The sequence below is a fragment of the Stegostoma tigrinum genome, chromosome 24, assembly GCF_030684315.1.
Source record: "Stegostoma tigrinum isolate sSteTig4 chromosome 24, sSteTig4.hap1, whole genome shotgun sequence".
Lineage (NCBI taxonomy): Eukaryota > Metazoa > Chordata > Chondrichthyes > Orectolobiformes > Stegostomatidae > Stegostoma > Stegostoma tigrinum.
The window spans coordinates 19,774,554-19,789,699 of record NC_081377.1 but is presented as its reverse complement, the minus strand read 5'-3'; the positions used below and the strand labels follow the sequence as shown (position 1 = coordinate 19,789,699).

General features: G+C 39.8%; 1 protein-coding gene across 4 annotated transcripts in view; it reads left to right on the top strand.

Moving 5' to 3' along the window:
* Positions 1 to 5,876, top strand: part of LOC125465053 (zinc finger and BTB domain-containing protein 8B-like) — a 28,290-nt gene extending 22,414 nt beyond the window's left edge. For all 4 annotated transcript variants that reach the window (XM_048558126.1, XM_048558124.1, XM_048558127.2 and 1 more), the window contains exon 4: positions 888 to 5,876. In XM_048558126.1, coding sequence (XP_048414083.1) covers positions 888 to 1,196 — 309 coding nt within the window. In that variant the 3' untranslated portion in view covers positions 1,197 to 5,876. The remainder of the gene's footprint in view (positions 1 to 887) is intronic.
* The last annotated feature ends 9,270 nt before the right edge of the window (positions 5,877 to 15,146 follow it).

Below are 15,146 nucleotides of genomic sequence, written 5' to 3'. Positions count from 1 at the left end.
CACCTAATACTTCCTTCTAATCTGAAACTCCAAGTCTAGTCAGTTCTGCGGACAAAAAGTCTCCCAAATTCATGTTAGCTGTGTTCTGGCCCAACATGTAACAAGGTACGTGCATTTGCCATCTTTATTAAAGCTATTCAGAAATTAGATACAATAACTTATTTTATATCTGCAATATTCTTGTAAGTAATTTGAATTTTGTAAATCTACTGTAGAAGTCTTCAGTGCTTAAGCTTGTACTGACAAAACACCAGGGTATTGTTCTTTTCAGCTACTCTTCATTTTACCCACTCTTTGCTGTATGGGCCAGTTCTCTATGGACTGGTTGTGTCTGTTTCTAGCCCTGTACGTTTTGGAATGAAATTGGATAATGTCTCTAGTAATGGTGTCAGAATTACATCATCAATGAAAAATATTACTACCCATTTTAAAGCAACCAAAATCAAGACCATCCAAAGGTTTGAATTGAAGTACCTTTCAGTTTTAAATGTCAGTTAACAGCAGAACACAAATTTACTGTGTTCTTTGGATGAATATTGGAGTTTGTTCATAGCTGCAGTTGCTTTTTAACTCCTCTGTAAACCACATCTGGACTAGATATGCTACTTCAGACTCTACTTCAACTTCAGGTTGACTACTAATTGTACTGGTTGCTGTCTACTCTTTTACGTCGGGTGTGATCCATGATTAGTTTCTGACACAAATGTGACTTCTTTTCCATAATTGTCCATAAATATCTGCCAATTTACTAACCATTTGTTAATATAAATATTATGGCTTACAAGTTAATTAACTCACTGTTTCATTCTTTGCAGTGCTATTGTATTTCGTTTGACTAAAGAATCTGGAGTTTAAAATTGGACTGTGTTGAATTCTATTTTCATTAGGTACATCGTTCGAACAGACCAATTGTCTGCAAAGGATGCAGGAGAACATTTACTAGCAACCTACAGCATGGTGCAAGGCGGTTTGGCCTCTGTGACAGCTGTACGTGTGTGATGACCACCAATGAGGAGACATCACCAGTCAATCTGAGCCAGACTGAGCAAGTTTTGGAGAACCAGGAGAAGGAAGACAAAGATGCCAGCTGGCCTGTGTACATAGAATCCAGTGAAGAGAATGAATCTGCTGGAGACAATGTGGATGACAAGCAACAGATTCAGAGAAACTTGACAGATGGTGAAGGATTTATTTAGGGCCACAGGAAATTACTTCCTTTCCAGGTGGGTTGCAAATACTCTCTAAATATCATGTTGAACAGGTGCAGTTATGTACTGCTGTATATAGTTGAAAACTTCGAGGCCAAAGAAACTCCAGCCACTACAGAACTCTGAGATCAGAGCAATTAAAAAGAACCTCTACCCAAGGAGTTCATTTGAAGGTCAGTAAACTGGAGAGAAGACTGCTAAAGAATGCATGTCAATCTGAATGGAGGAAGCTGAGAAACCTCTTTCTGTGACAGCTTCCTTCATGGAAGGAGCCAAATATCTGCTGGTAAAACCAAAGTGAAATCTTCTGCATTGGCAGAAAATTTAAAGCCAATTCCTTTTCAACTTTTGCTGACTATTTATCTTTGTGAGAAATGTTTTTCTTCGCATACAATATTCTACGCAAATACAGCAGACCTGGAATAATTCTACAGTAAGCAAATTGTTCTGGGAATGAAAACACCAGTGGTTGACAGGACTGTTCCACTGGAAAATCATTTAACATTTCAAGATCAAACACCTCCAAATACTGTGCATTGAATAACTTTGTATATAAAATTCTTTTTTAAAAATAGCACTAAAATACAGTGGTCTTGGTGTAATGAAGTATTCACTGTCGGTGAATATGTGGATGTTTTATAGCTTGTACATAGTGGATATTGTCTTGGTGTTCCTACAGTTGGGTAAAATCTGTTCACTTAGAATTAATCTCAGCGTTTGAAAGCCAGAACCACTGGATTTCCCCAGCCCCTGTGGGACACAGAGCATGATTTAACCAGGATATGGCACAGGTGGATGGAGGTAGGGTGGATTCCAACCAACTGAGGACGGCTTTCCAGCACTTGTCTGTATATTTATGATAATTGTATCCATTCTCATTACTGCCTCCTTTTTTAATGTAAGTTGTTAAATTTATTCCCATTCCTGGCAGCCTACAGGTTTGGCTAAATGGACATGGAAACTGAACAGCTGGAATGATAAAGATTTTGAACCCTGTTCTTCACTTTTGGAAGGTGAAATTCAAAGGCTAGAAAATAGTATTTTAAAAGAACTTGTTCTACAGGAAATGAAACTGAAAATTGTCCACTATAAATGTGTGCGTAATCTGATGGCTACATCAGAACAACTTTAAACTGCAATAATTTTTTTTAAAATTTAAATTTGACCTGTCTAAAAGGGTCAAGTAGCAGAAAGGACTGCTCATCTATAAAGCAATCCTGAACTTGGTCTAAAAAGTTACATTGCCATTGCTTACCCCAACTGGATAAACTGTCATTGTTTTGTGTTGGCTGCATTGTGTTGGAAAGTGTCCCTTGTGTCTTGTTGACACATTGTTCCCTTGTCTGATCATTTCTGTTGGTTTCAGCACAATATTTTAATGTTTTATCTTAGTAATTACTGAATGGATGTGATCTTAATGTACACGTGCATGTTGTAAAGTTTGTTCTCAATTATACTGAGACTAACATTGTCCTCTCTGACTGGGAACAGAGAATACTTTTATAACGTAAAACAGAAGGCCAGAAATCATACAGCCTGTTATCTCAAAATCTTAAAACAATTGATTAATAACCCATATTGATTCATCTTTTGTCCACCCCATCAAAAGTGATTACAAGTAAATTCCTTTCTTTATAAGATCCCTGCCGTTTTTTATCTACAGCAAATCGGATCAAACCAGCTCCCATATTTTACCCAATATCACTTTGATCAGTGAGCACTGTTTCTCAGCACATCCTGCTTTTAATTTTTCTTTTCTATTGCAACCATATCTCAGTTATAAAAACAATTCCTTGAACTAATCAGTGTTGCTGACCCCTTTCTTATCCTTTAATACAGTTGAATTTAAGAGATCAGATGTTGGAGTAAATTAACATCCTGGTCTTTTCATTATTTAAATTTAGGGACCTGAATATTAAATCCAGCCAAGAATAGTGGTATAGGTTCTGCTCTAACTGCTAACTGCACTCTACTCTAGTTGCCTGAACATTATAAATTATTCATAATTAATCGGCAATCTTACTGAGGGCAAGGATGTGGGTAATGTAAGTGAGGTTACACTGTTGCATTAGATACCAGGGACAGTTGAGATTAAAAGTTGTCTGGTAGAGTACAGATTAAGTTACCTATGTAGTTGTTAAGTGGAACCAAGGAGTCAAAGCTAAAATATGTGAAATGCGAAGGGATACCTAGTATACTGCAGAGCCATATCAACTGATTATTGCCAGTACTGGGGGAAGATTACCAAATTAATTCCTGGCCAAAAGGGACCGACTATAGAGAGAAGTTAGATCTCTTGGTGAAAAATAAAGATGATGTACCAGTAACTGACCCATATCCAAATTGACGTGTTGGATGGCACTGCAGAGTAGCCAAAGTAAGAAGGCATTCATTTTCAATGTCTCAAGGTACCATACAATTTTAAACTCGAGCAGAAAAAAGCCTTAATGTTTTCAATCAAAAATTGAGACTTTTTGTTTAATAATTACAAATTGTTCAGTCTTTGTTTCAGCAATATTTTACTGAGGCATTATATTTTGCATCACAGAGTCATTAACACAAGTGGAGCAGTTGGACTGTTTAGCATTTAGCTAACAGAAAGGGAAGGTCAGTTGGGGAAAAGTAGCAGCGTGGCTGAAATATACCTTTTTGTTCTCCACTTCTAACCATTGTAATCCCTTTAAACTGATTGTAAATACATTTGATTCATGAGCATGGTAATGTTTATCTCAAGACGTGGATAGTAGTCTGTTGCAAATGAATAACCCCTTGCTTTATCCACACAGGGTACTGAGAATAAGGCAGAATTGAACTGCGCTGTTGGAAACTAATATGGCATTTCAGTTATTGTAACAGTATTGTGTTAGAGCATAAGCCCCTGGTTTTCCAATTAAAGTACTTTCCATCCTATTGGAGAACACCACAATATTCAGAAATGTTAACTAGCTAATGTGCTGTTTAATGAATGTTTGTTTAATTTTTAAGCCGTAATGTAGAAATCTCTCGAGCAGGTTCTGTCTCACAAATAATGTAATTACAAAAATGCATGAATAGAATCTTGTTCAATTTTTTAAGAAGTTCTATATGCTGAATTAATGTTAAAAGGAGTGTTCCTTTATAGTAGAGTTGCTAGTGCTATTGAGTGTTACAGTAGCAATATCACTGAGTAGGAATATTATCTTAATGCAAAGAAAGGGATTTTCATTTTGTCTTCCTTGGCCCTCTCATTTTGGCTTCTTTCTTCTGGAGAATAAATGGAATTTATAGCTGTATGATTACTGTGTGTTCTGAAACCTGTCAGCTGAATTAATTAAGTCAGTTACAGTAACCTCCCTGTTTCTGTAACTGCTGAGTGACCTCTAATTGGTGATGGAACGTGGAATTCAGGGTATAAAACTTCTACTAAATATAATTAAAATAGATCTTATTTTCTACTTAATTTTTAAAAACATTCACTCTTCCGGATTCTTATTTTCTGCCTCCAAAACATGTGTTATTGTGCGTTATTTCCTATCTAAAATGGCTCAACAGACAACCTCCTAAATTCTTTCTGTTGTTGCTGTGCTTGAAGTGAGAAGTCTGCATGTTTGTGGTGTCCAGTCCTTTATTGTTTACCATTCCTCTTGGCCCCAGCTCACCTGCGATAGGGTTCCTATGTGGAAATTCATAGACTAAAGAACTACATTTGACCAACCTCTCAGGCGATATTATTTGCCACATCAAAATGCTGTAGGTCCACACTGTCTGTGAATAATTTTTGAAAAGTGTGGCGTGTTTAAACCAGATTCTACATTTTAAGTGGGCAATTTGGAATTTTCTTTATGCTGACAAAATTGCTTTGGTACAAATGCTGATCCCTGGTCATTTTAATTTAATTTGGTGTCAATATATGCTGTAAGATATTTAATCACCATTGCATTTGCAGTTGTTTTACTGGTAAAACAAGTCTTTAATGCCGCAGGGCAAATTGAAGACCTGCTTCCATTGTCATTGTATAGGATCTCATGATTTGGTGAGACTTGATGTGAACTTGTTGCACCTGAGCGTTGTTTCCCCTACTTCTTTTGAAGAGCGATTAAATATTATGTCTCAATATTTTTTAACCTTTTGTTTTTAATCAATCTGATCAGAGATTATAACACACCTCTGGAGCAGGTGGGATTTAAACCTGATTCTCCTGGTCCAGGAATGGGGATACTACCACTTTGCCCTAGATTATTTTTTAAATCAACCTGTTCAGACATGTTAGGACACACCTCTGGAATAGTTGGGACTTGAACCTGTGTCTTCTGCCCAGAGAAAGGAACATTCCCCCATCATCATTAACGCTAAATATTACTGAACTGTTTTGGTGTTTTCGCTTTGAATTTCACAAATTATGATCTTGTTAGTATGAACTTGCTAGCAGGCACAACAAAATGACAAAATCCTATATTTATTGCCAACCAACAAAATGGCAGTTTCAAGAACTATATTCTTAAAGTGATTGTTTGTTTATTTATTTGTTAACTGTACTGCAGATCCCAGACAAAAGTCAGTGCGCTGGCTTATTACACCTCTAGTAACTGTTAGCCTAGAATGTGCACTGTCCCATCAGCACAATAAATGTGACCTAGTGCTTTGTATCTCTACAGTATTACAGTTATTAAAATGTGTTTTCATATTGTATGTCATTAAGATATTTTGTATTCTTTGGACTTGTGGTGCAGCCCATTTTGGAGCGTGGAAAATTGAAGTAGATAGGATCAATTTATCTAGTTATATGATGATGTAATCTGCAGGTTTAATAATTGGACCCTTGGATCTGGTCTATTTTAAATGGCCTCATTTGAATTCTAGTCCCTGTGTTGGAAGATCGTGAACCACTTTAGTGATCTGAGCCCTGGTTTGAATTGCTGTTTTGTTTTACAGATAGCAAGTGAAAATAACCTTTGTACACAAACCTCATTTTCTTCTTTCAAATTTCCTTCTCTTGAAAATGGGATGACTGGGGTGGGGGGGGGGGGCAAGATTAAAAAATAAGGAAAAATGACATGCAGTGTCCTTTTTGTGGGCTAACTCTGGCATTAACTTTCTCTCTCAACTAGCTGCAAAATGATTAATTGCAAAAGCTGACCTCCTGCACCTTAACTCCAGGACCTTTCATTTCGACTTCTGATTTTCAAAAAAAAAGGCTGATTGTTTGTGTCTTTCTTCCCCCTCCTTTTTTTGCTTCTGCATTTGTAGGAGGGGGAAAAAAATAAGTGTCTCTAACTTGTTCTCTATTGGGAATATTCTAGTATGTTTGGCAGCCAAGCTAACTGACTTTCTCTCACTTAAGGGTATGTGCTCACCAGTCACTGCATTCTGAATTCAGTAATTAAATTACTCTGTTATAATAGGTTTTGGATGTTCTGTTAGACAATCTAAGGGGGAAAAAAGTATCAAATATTTCTGCAGTTTGATAATCTGTGCAAATTTACTTTGCCTTAATGCTTGAAAACGCTCATATAATTTTTATATCTTCTCTGTTTTAAGAGAAACAAAAATCCAAAAATGTCAAAATTGAAGACCAGTAGGTTTGTCATGTCAGTAGTCTCAGATTGCTAAAAGAATTGTGCTGCTCCACTGCTTGTCCTTCTGAGATCACTGCTGTAGTATTCTGTGAGTGATCCAGACATCTAGTCTCAACTGTTGTTACAATCTCTATAGCGATTGATAACTTATGAAGAGCTTCACAATTCCACTTACAGTTGAAAGACTAACACAGTTTGATGTTTTAAAATGTTTACTATAACAAATGACTAAAAACTTCTTTGTGAGCAACTTGTACTTAAAAATATAGAGAGGAACATTCTCATTCCATATTTATTACTCATTACAATCTCCATGGAACTGCATTGCTTATAGCAAACACTTAATGGTTGCTGTCAACTTCCATTGGGATCCTAATCCCCATTTTGCTGAGTACAGTATTAACGATGAATGACCATCTGCTTTCTCCAGTCTTTGGAGCATGCTTCTCTATTTAAAGCTTCAGGTCAGTAACTGGTCTTGTTTTGTAATAAAGAATACTTTTTGGAGTGCAACAGAAACTGTTTGGATCTTCTATATTCTTTGGGGCCATAGAATGCCTACAGTGTGGAAACTGGACCTTCGGCCCAACAAGCACAGCGACCCGCAGAGCACCCCACCTAGACCCATCCCCCTATTATCCCCTCACCTACACATCCCTGAACTCTACGGCAATTTAGCATGGCCAGTCCACCGAGTCTGCACATCTTTGGACTGTGGGAGGAAACCGAAGAACCCAAAGGAAACCCATGCAGACATAGGGAGAACGTGCAAACTCCACACAGACAGTCACCTAAGGGTGGATTCAAACCCAGGTCCCTGGCTCTGTGAGGCAGCAGAACTGTTCTGATGAAGGGCCACTGGACCTGAAACATTAACTCTTTTTTTCCCTTCACAGATGCTGCTAGACCTGCTGAGCTTTTCCAGCAACTTTGTTTTTGTTCCTGTAATATTCCTCCTGGGTAGTCTTGATTCTGGAATGGATTGCACTGTTCAGCTGTGAAGCTGAGTTGTTACTTCTGCTTAGGTACTTCCGGGTACAGTAGCTCCTGAGCCATTTAGTGATGAATTACCTTTGGAAATTCATCTTGATTGTTTGTTTTCTCTTATTGTTACCTTGCGGGGAGGAGGAAGCGGGAGGCTGAGGGTAATGTTATTGACTGCATTTCTACCTCTTTTTAGAAGATTGTTTAATTGTGGTTTGTCATTTGTACAAAATATGGAATCAGAAGTGTTGTTGGATTCACACAGAAATTGCAATTTCTATACCCATTTATCCAAGCGAAAAAACAGCAAGCTTGTCATTTCATAGGTAAATGAAAGAATGAGAGAAAGGGCTTACTTGGGGAACTACCTAAAGTATGGGAGCAGAATTCAATTTTTTTAACCTTTCCAGAGAGCTCAGAATTGTTGAAGTGAGAGGGAACAGCACTATATGAGGCAAAAAAAATCACTTCTTCACATACATATGGCAGTATGAGATTAAATGCTAAAATGGATCAAAATTAAAATGATAAAATTAATTCATCAAAGATTTCAAAAGCAACCTCTGTTCAGACTTCGTGATAATGGGAACTGCAGATGCTGGAGAATCCAAGATAACAAAGTGTGAAACTGGATGAACACAGCAGGCCAAGCAGCATCTCAGGAGTACAAAAGCTGACGTTTCGGGCCTAGACCCTTCATCAGAGAGGGTCTAGGCCCGAAACATCAGCTTTTGTGCTCCTGAGATGCTGCTTGGCCTGCTGTGTTCATCCAGCTTCACACTGTTATCTCTGTTCAGACTTTTCTAACATGAAGGAAGCATCTGAGAAATTAAAATAAAATTATCATTGCCTCACTAAATGCTTTTCAAATCAAGGTATAAGGATGCAGATGTTATTCTGCATGGGAACTTGTTGATTCTTCTTTATATTTAGAAAGAGTGGATGGACTTGGAATCATTAGACGTTTGTCACAAAAGGAAGCCATCAAGCCCTTCCGGTCTATGCGGATATAAAAATAGAAAACCAGCCTAATCCCACTGACAAACCTTTTGTCCCAAGTCTTAATTGTACTGGCAGTGGTTCGAATGAAATCTAACGGTCTGCAGAGACCAATCACTGGGTCTACCGGCAGGGTGTGACTTACAAGTTTGTGCCTGTCCAGGGCACCATGTTAAAGAACAAGCAAGCGGGTGGCAACTGCAATGTGACTTGCTTTGCATGATCAACCTCCCCCGAACAATGTTCCAGCTTGTTTCCTATTTTGCTGTTTTCTCTTTGATCTACTTTCCCTGTGCCCCAGTTGTCTTCATGATCCTGTTGCCCCTGGGCTCCTGCCAAGACGAGAGAGGGGTGTAAAGCAGGTATACCCATCTCTTCAATATCTGTAATGAAATACCTGTCGTCTCGAAATGATTATTAAAACATCTACGTGCAGCACTTTTATGATTATATTGTATAACGTAGGTGAAGAACTTTGATTCTAATCATTTTTAAAAGGGGTCTATCAATGAACAGTTGAAAAATATTTTATTGTGGGATGTAGGTGTTGCTGGCTGATCTGCATTTATTGCCTGTCCCTAGTTGCCTTTGAGAAGGTGATGATGAGCTGTGCCTTGAACCATTGCAGTCCATGTTTGTAGGTAGTCCCACAACACCATTCTGTAAGGTGTTCCAGGATTTCAACCCAGTAATGGGAAGGTGTGGCCTTGTGGTATTATCGGTAGAATATTAATCTAGAAACTCAGCGAATGCTCTGGAGACCTGGGTTTAAATCCCACCATGGCAGATAGTGGAATTTGAATTCAATTTAAAGTAAAATCTGGAATTAAGAATTGATTAATAACTGAAATGCCGATTGTTGGAAAAACCCATCTGGCTCACAAATATCCTTCAGGGAAGGCAATCTGCTATCCTCACTTGGTTTGGCCTATATGTGGTTGACTTCTCAACTACCTGAAATGACCTAGCAAGCCATTCAGTTGAATCAGTTGCTATAACAAAGAAATGAAATTGTACAGACCATCTGACATTGACCTAGATACTGGAAAAGACCACAGCAGAAACAGCCCTGCTCACTCTGTAAAGTCCTCCTGGGCACTAGTGCCAAAATGGGAAAACAATCTCATGCGAGAGTCAAGCAACAGCCTGATGTGGTCATCCTCACAGAATCGTGCTTTACACCATCCCAAGATTTGTCCTGTTCTAGTGGCAGGAGAGATCCAGCAGAGTGGCAGCACAGTGATATACAGTTGGGAGGGAGTTGCCTTGGGAGTCCACAACATCGAGTCCAGACAAAATGAAGTGTCAGCTTCAGGTTAAACCTGGGTCAGGAAACTTGTTGGTTATCAACAAACGAGATAGAAATTAAAATAAAGAAGTAAAATGTGCTTAAGGCAGGTATCAGATTAAAAAATACAACTGTGAATCCAAGTGCAAAACAAAGTTTGGGGAGATAATAAAACATAGAGAGAAGCAAAGAGGAAATACAAAAGTCTGGGAGCCGATGTAAAGGGGAATCCCAACAAATTCTATTGGCACAGCAATCATAAAAGGGTGGTAAAAGGAGTAGGTCCGATTAGCAGTCAAAGATTTATACATGGAGGTAAAAGGCATGGGTGAAATGTTAAATGAATATTTTGCATTCGTCTTTACTAAGGATGTTATGCTATCCAGGCTAGAGGAGAAAAGTGTGTTACTCAAAGGGTTCAAAATTGATAAAGGAGGAAGTGTTGGATAGACTTTTGATACTTAAAGCTAGTGAAGCTTTATCACTAGATGATATGCATCCAGGATATTGAAGGAAGTGTAAGGAGTAACTGCAGACAGCCTGGCCGTAATCCTCCAGTCTTCCCTAGGCTTGGGAACAGTGTGTGAGGATTGGAGAATTGCAGAAATTAGGCCTTTCAAAAAACAATGTTTGGATAAACCAGCATAGCAGACCAGTCAATGTTATTTCAGTGGTGGGAAAGCTTCCGGAAATGGTTATTTAGGACGGAATTTTTAGTGACTTGGAAAAATGTGGGTTGCTTTTGAAGAGGCAGCGTAGATTTCTAAAGGGGAAATAATGTTTTACTAACTTGCTGGAGTTCTTTTTTCAAGAGGTAACAAGGAAGGCTTGAAGAGGTTCATACTGTTGATGTGTATGTTGATTTTCAAATCTTATAATGAACTTGTATCTCCAATGTACAAAGCCCTAAGCGAGAATTGTTCCTTAAAACTCTCTATGCAGTTATACCTTGAAGAGTGTTCATATTGCAGAGGAAAATTGGATGTTGTAAAACTCATAATGGTGAATAAATCCCCGGGACCTAATCAGATGTATCCAGAACTTTTTGGAAGCTAGGGAAGTGATTGTTGGATCCCTTGCTGAGATATTTGTAACATCGATAGCCACTGGTTAGGTGCCAGGAGACTGGAAGGTGGCTAATTTGGTGCCATTATTTTAGAATGGTGGTAAAGACACTATAGACTGATGGGCCTGACATCAGTGGTGGGTAAGGTGTTGAAGGGCATTCTGAGAGACAGGATCTTTTTGTATTTGGAAAGCCAAGGACGGATTAAGTATAATCAACATGGATTTGTGTGTGCGAAATTGTCTCACTAACTTGACTGAGTATTTTTAAAGAAGTGACAAAGAAGTTTGTAAAGGTAGAGTGGTTGTCACTGTCTCTATGGACTTCAGCAAGGCAGTCAACAAAGTTCTGCGTGGCTAGACTGGTTAACAAGGTTAGATCACATGGAATCCAGGGAGAGCTAGCCATTTTTATACAAAATTGGCTTCAAGGTAGGAGACACGGTGATGGTGGAGGATTGTTTTTCAGACGAGCCTGTGACTACTGGATTGGTGCTGGGTCCGCTGCTTCTTGGCATTTATATGAATGATTTGAATATGAATGTAGGAGGAATAGTTAATAAGTTTGCAGATGACACCAAAATTGGTGGTGTAGCCAACAGAGAAGTTTATCTCAGATTACAGGACCTTGATCAGATGGGTCGATAATTGAAGATGGAATTTAGTTTAGAAAAATGTGAGGTATTGCATTTTGGAAAGGCTAATCAGGGCAGGACTTAGACACTTAATGCTAAGGTCCTGGGGAGTGTTGCTGAACAAATAAACTTTGGGTGCACCATGAAAGTGGTGTCACAGGCAGACAGGGTAGCGAAGAAGGCATTTGGTACACTTGCCTTTATTGGTCAGTACACTGAGTATTGGAGTTAGGATGTCATGTTGCAGCTGTACAGGACATTGGTTAGGCTACTGCATTCAGTTCTGGTCTCACTGCTGTTGCAAAGATGTTAATCTTGAAAGGGTGCAGAAGAGATTTACAAATATGTTGCCAAGGTTGGAGGATTTGAGCTATAGGAAGAGGCTGAATAAGCTGGGACTTTTTTTTTCAGGAGCGTTGGCAGTTGAGGGGGTCACCTTATTGAGGTTTATAAAATTATGAGGGGCGTAGATAGGGTGAATAGCCAAGGACTTTTTCCCAGGATATGGGAGTCCAAAACTAGAGGGCATAGGTTTAAGGTGAGAGAGGAAAGCAATAAAAGGTACCTTTTGGGGCAACTTTTTTATGCACAGGGTGGTGTGTGTATATGAAAGTGAGCTACCAAAGGAAGTGGTGAAGGCTGGTATAATTATAACATTTAAAAAGCATCTGGATGGATACACAAATAGGAAGGGTTTAGAGGAATAAGGGCCAAATGCTGGCAAAGGAGACTAGATTAATTTAGGACGTCTGGTCAGCATGGATGAGATGGACCAAAGGGTCTGCTTCCATGCTGTACAACTCTATGACTGTGCCAAAGCTGGTTGGCTTGCCAAGCTAGTTTGCTGTTTTGCAGGCATTTCATTACCATGCTTGGTAACATCCTCACTGCAGCCTCTGATGAAGCATTGGTGTATTTTCCCACATGGTTGTTTTCCCACACTCAATGTGAAAAAGGTACTCCTCTTGTGCTTCATCTCCTGCGATATGAATTCTTTTCAAGACATCACTATTTATTTCCCCAAATTCCCTATTTTGCATATACTTCCACACAATACATACTGTTGCAAAATATTTGTTTAGTATCTCACCCATCTCCTGTGGTTCCACATGGGTAGTTGTGTTGATTTTCAAGGGGCCCAAAGGTCTTCCTAGTTACTGTTTTGCTTTTATTGTACTTACAGAATTTGTTTTGACTGGTCAAATCAAATGGGCAAGGGTAACATGGAAGATGAATTTATACAATGCACCTGGGATTTTTTTAAGAGACTATATTGCAAAATCTGTCTGGGGATCATGCTATTTTAGATCTAGTAATGTGTGACGAGGTAAGATTAATAAAAGATCCTGTAGTTGAGAATCCTGTGGAGAGTAACAATCACAAATGCAGTTTGAGGCAGAGCAACTTGGATCTCAAAACAGTAAGAACTGCCGATGCTAGAAGCCAGAGTCATTAGATGTGAAGCTGGAAAAGCACAGCAGGTCAGACAGCATCTGAGGAGCAAGAAAGTCAATGTTTGAGGTCAAAACCCTTTGTCAGGACTGGGGAGGGGAGTCCAGAAATAAACAAAAGGAGGGCCGTGAAGGAAAGGGTAGATGGGATGGTGATAGGTAAGGGGTTACTTGTGATTGGTCACTGGGTCGGGTAGAGTGGATAGCACAAAGATGGACAAGTAAGGTCAGGTCAGGGAGGCAAGAAGGAAGGTGAGGGTTGGACATGGGATAAGACTAGGGATGGAGGAATTTTGAAGCTGGTGAAGTCAATATTGAGGCCATTGGGCTGAAGGGTCCCAAGGCAAAATATCAGGTGTTGTTCTTCCAGTTTACATTTGGCCTCACTCTGAAAATGGAGGAGGCCAAGGATGGACATGTTGCCAGGGTAATGGGAAGGGGAATCAAAATGGATGGCAACCAAAAGGTCAAGTTAGTTGGTGCATGCAAAGCACAGATGCTCTGCCAACCGGTCCCTGAGTCTGTGTTTGGTCTCCCCGAAATAGAGGAGATCACATCAGGAGCAACAGATACAATAGATCAGGTTGGATGAAGCGCCGGTGAATCCCTCTTGGATCTGAAAGGATTGTTTGGGGCTTTAGATGAAAGTGAGAAGGGAAATGTCAAAACAGGTGTTGCACTTCTTTTGGTTGCAGGGACAGGTACTGGATGTAGTGGAGAAGTTGGTAGGGTGTGTAGAGATGACAAGGGAGCTGTGGAATCAACAGTCTCAGTGGAAAGTAGATACAGGTAGGGAAGGAAATGTCTTTTTAGGTGGTGGGGTGGTACATGAAGACAAATGGGATTCTATCCTTAGTACTGTTAGTGGGAGAGGTTTGAGGGCAGAGGAATGGGAAATGGACATGTATTTGAGGGCATCCTTAATTACAGAGGAGGGGAAATTATGGTACATAAAGTAAAAGGACATCTGGAATGTCCCTTGCAACATGCCTTAAAGACCACTGCCCAGTGGCTCTGACCTTGCTAATCTTGAAGTGCTTCAAGAGGCTGGTCACGGCCCACATCAACTCCGGTCTGCCTCAATTCCCTACAGTTTGCCTTCCGACATAATTTTTCCACAGGAGTTTCCCTATCCCTAACCCTGCACTCATTCCTGGAACATTTAGACATCAAAGACACCTCTGTCAGCATCCTGCTTGCTAACCACAGTTCCCCCTTCAACACCATTATCCCCTTCAGATTGATCTCAAAACTCCATGACCTCAGAATTGGCTCCAGCCTCTGCAACTGGATCTTCAGCTTTCTGACCCACAGATTGCATTCAGTGAAGATGGGTAACTGCAACTCCTCCATAATACCACTCAACACTGGACCCCCGCAAAGATGTGTCCTCAGACCCCTACTATACTCACTTTACACCTACGATTGTTGCCAAATTCTGAACAAACGCCATCTACAAGTTTACTGATGACACCACCATAGTGGGATGAATATCTAATGAGTCAAACTACAGAAGTCAGATAGAGGGCTTGGTGCAATGAAAACAAACTGTCTCTCAACATTGGTAAAACTAAAGAAGTGATCATTGACTTCAGAAAGAAAGGAGGAGAACTTGCCCCCATCTACATCAACAGAACTGAGGTTGAGCGGGTGAAGAGCATCAAGTTCCTTGGATTGATGATAACCAGTGACCTGTCTTGGACTCCCCAAGTAGGTGGGACAGTCAAGAAGGCACAACATCTCTTCTTCCTCAGGCAGCTCAGAAAATTTGGCATGCCCATAAGGTCCCTCATCAACTTCTTCAAATGCACCATTAAAAGTAAACTGTCCGGGTGCATGGCAGAGCAGTTGCCAAAAAAAACTACAGGAGGGTGGTGTGCGTAGCCCAGACCATCATCAAAGCCAACCTTCCACCCATTGATATGGCTTGCTGCTGCAGATAGGCTGTCAATATCATCAAA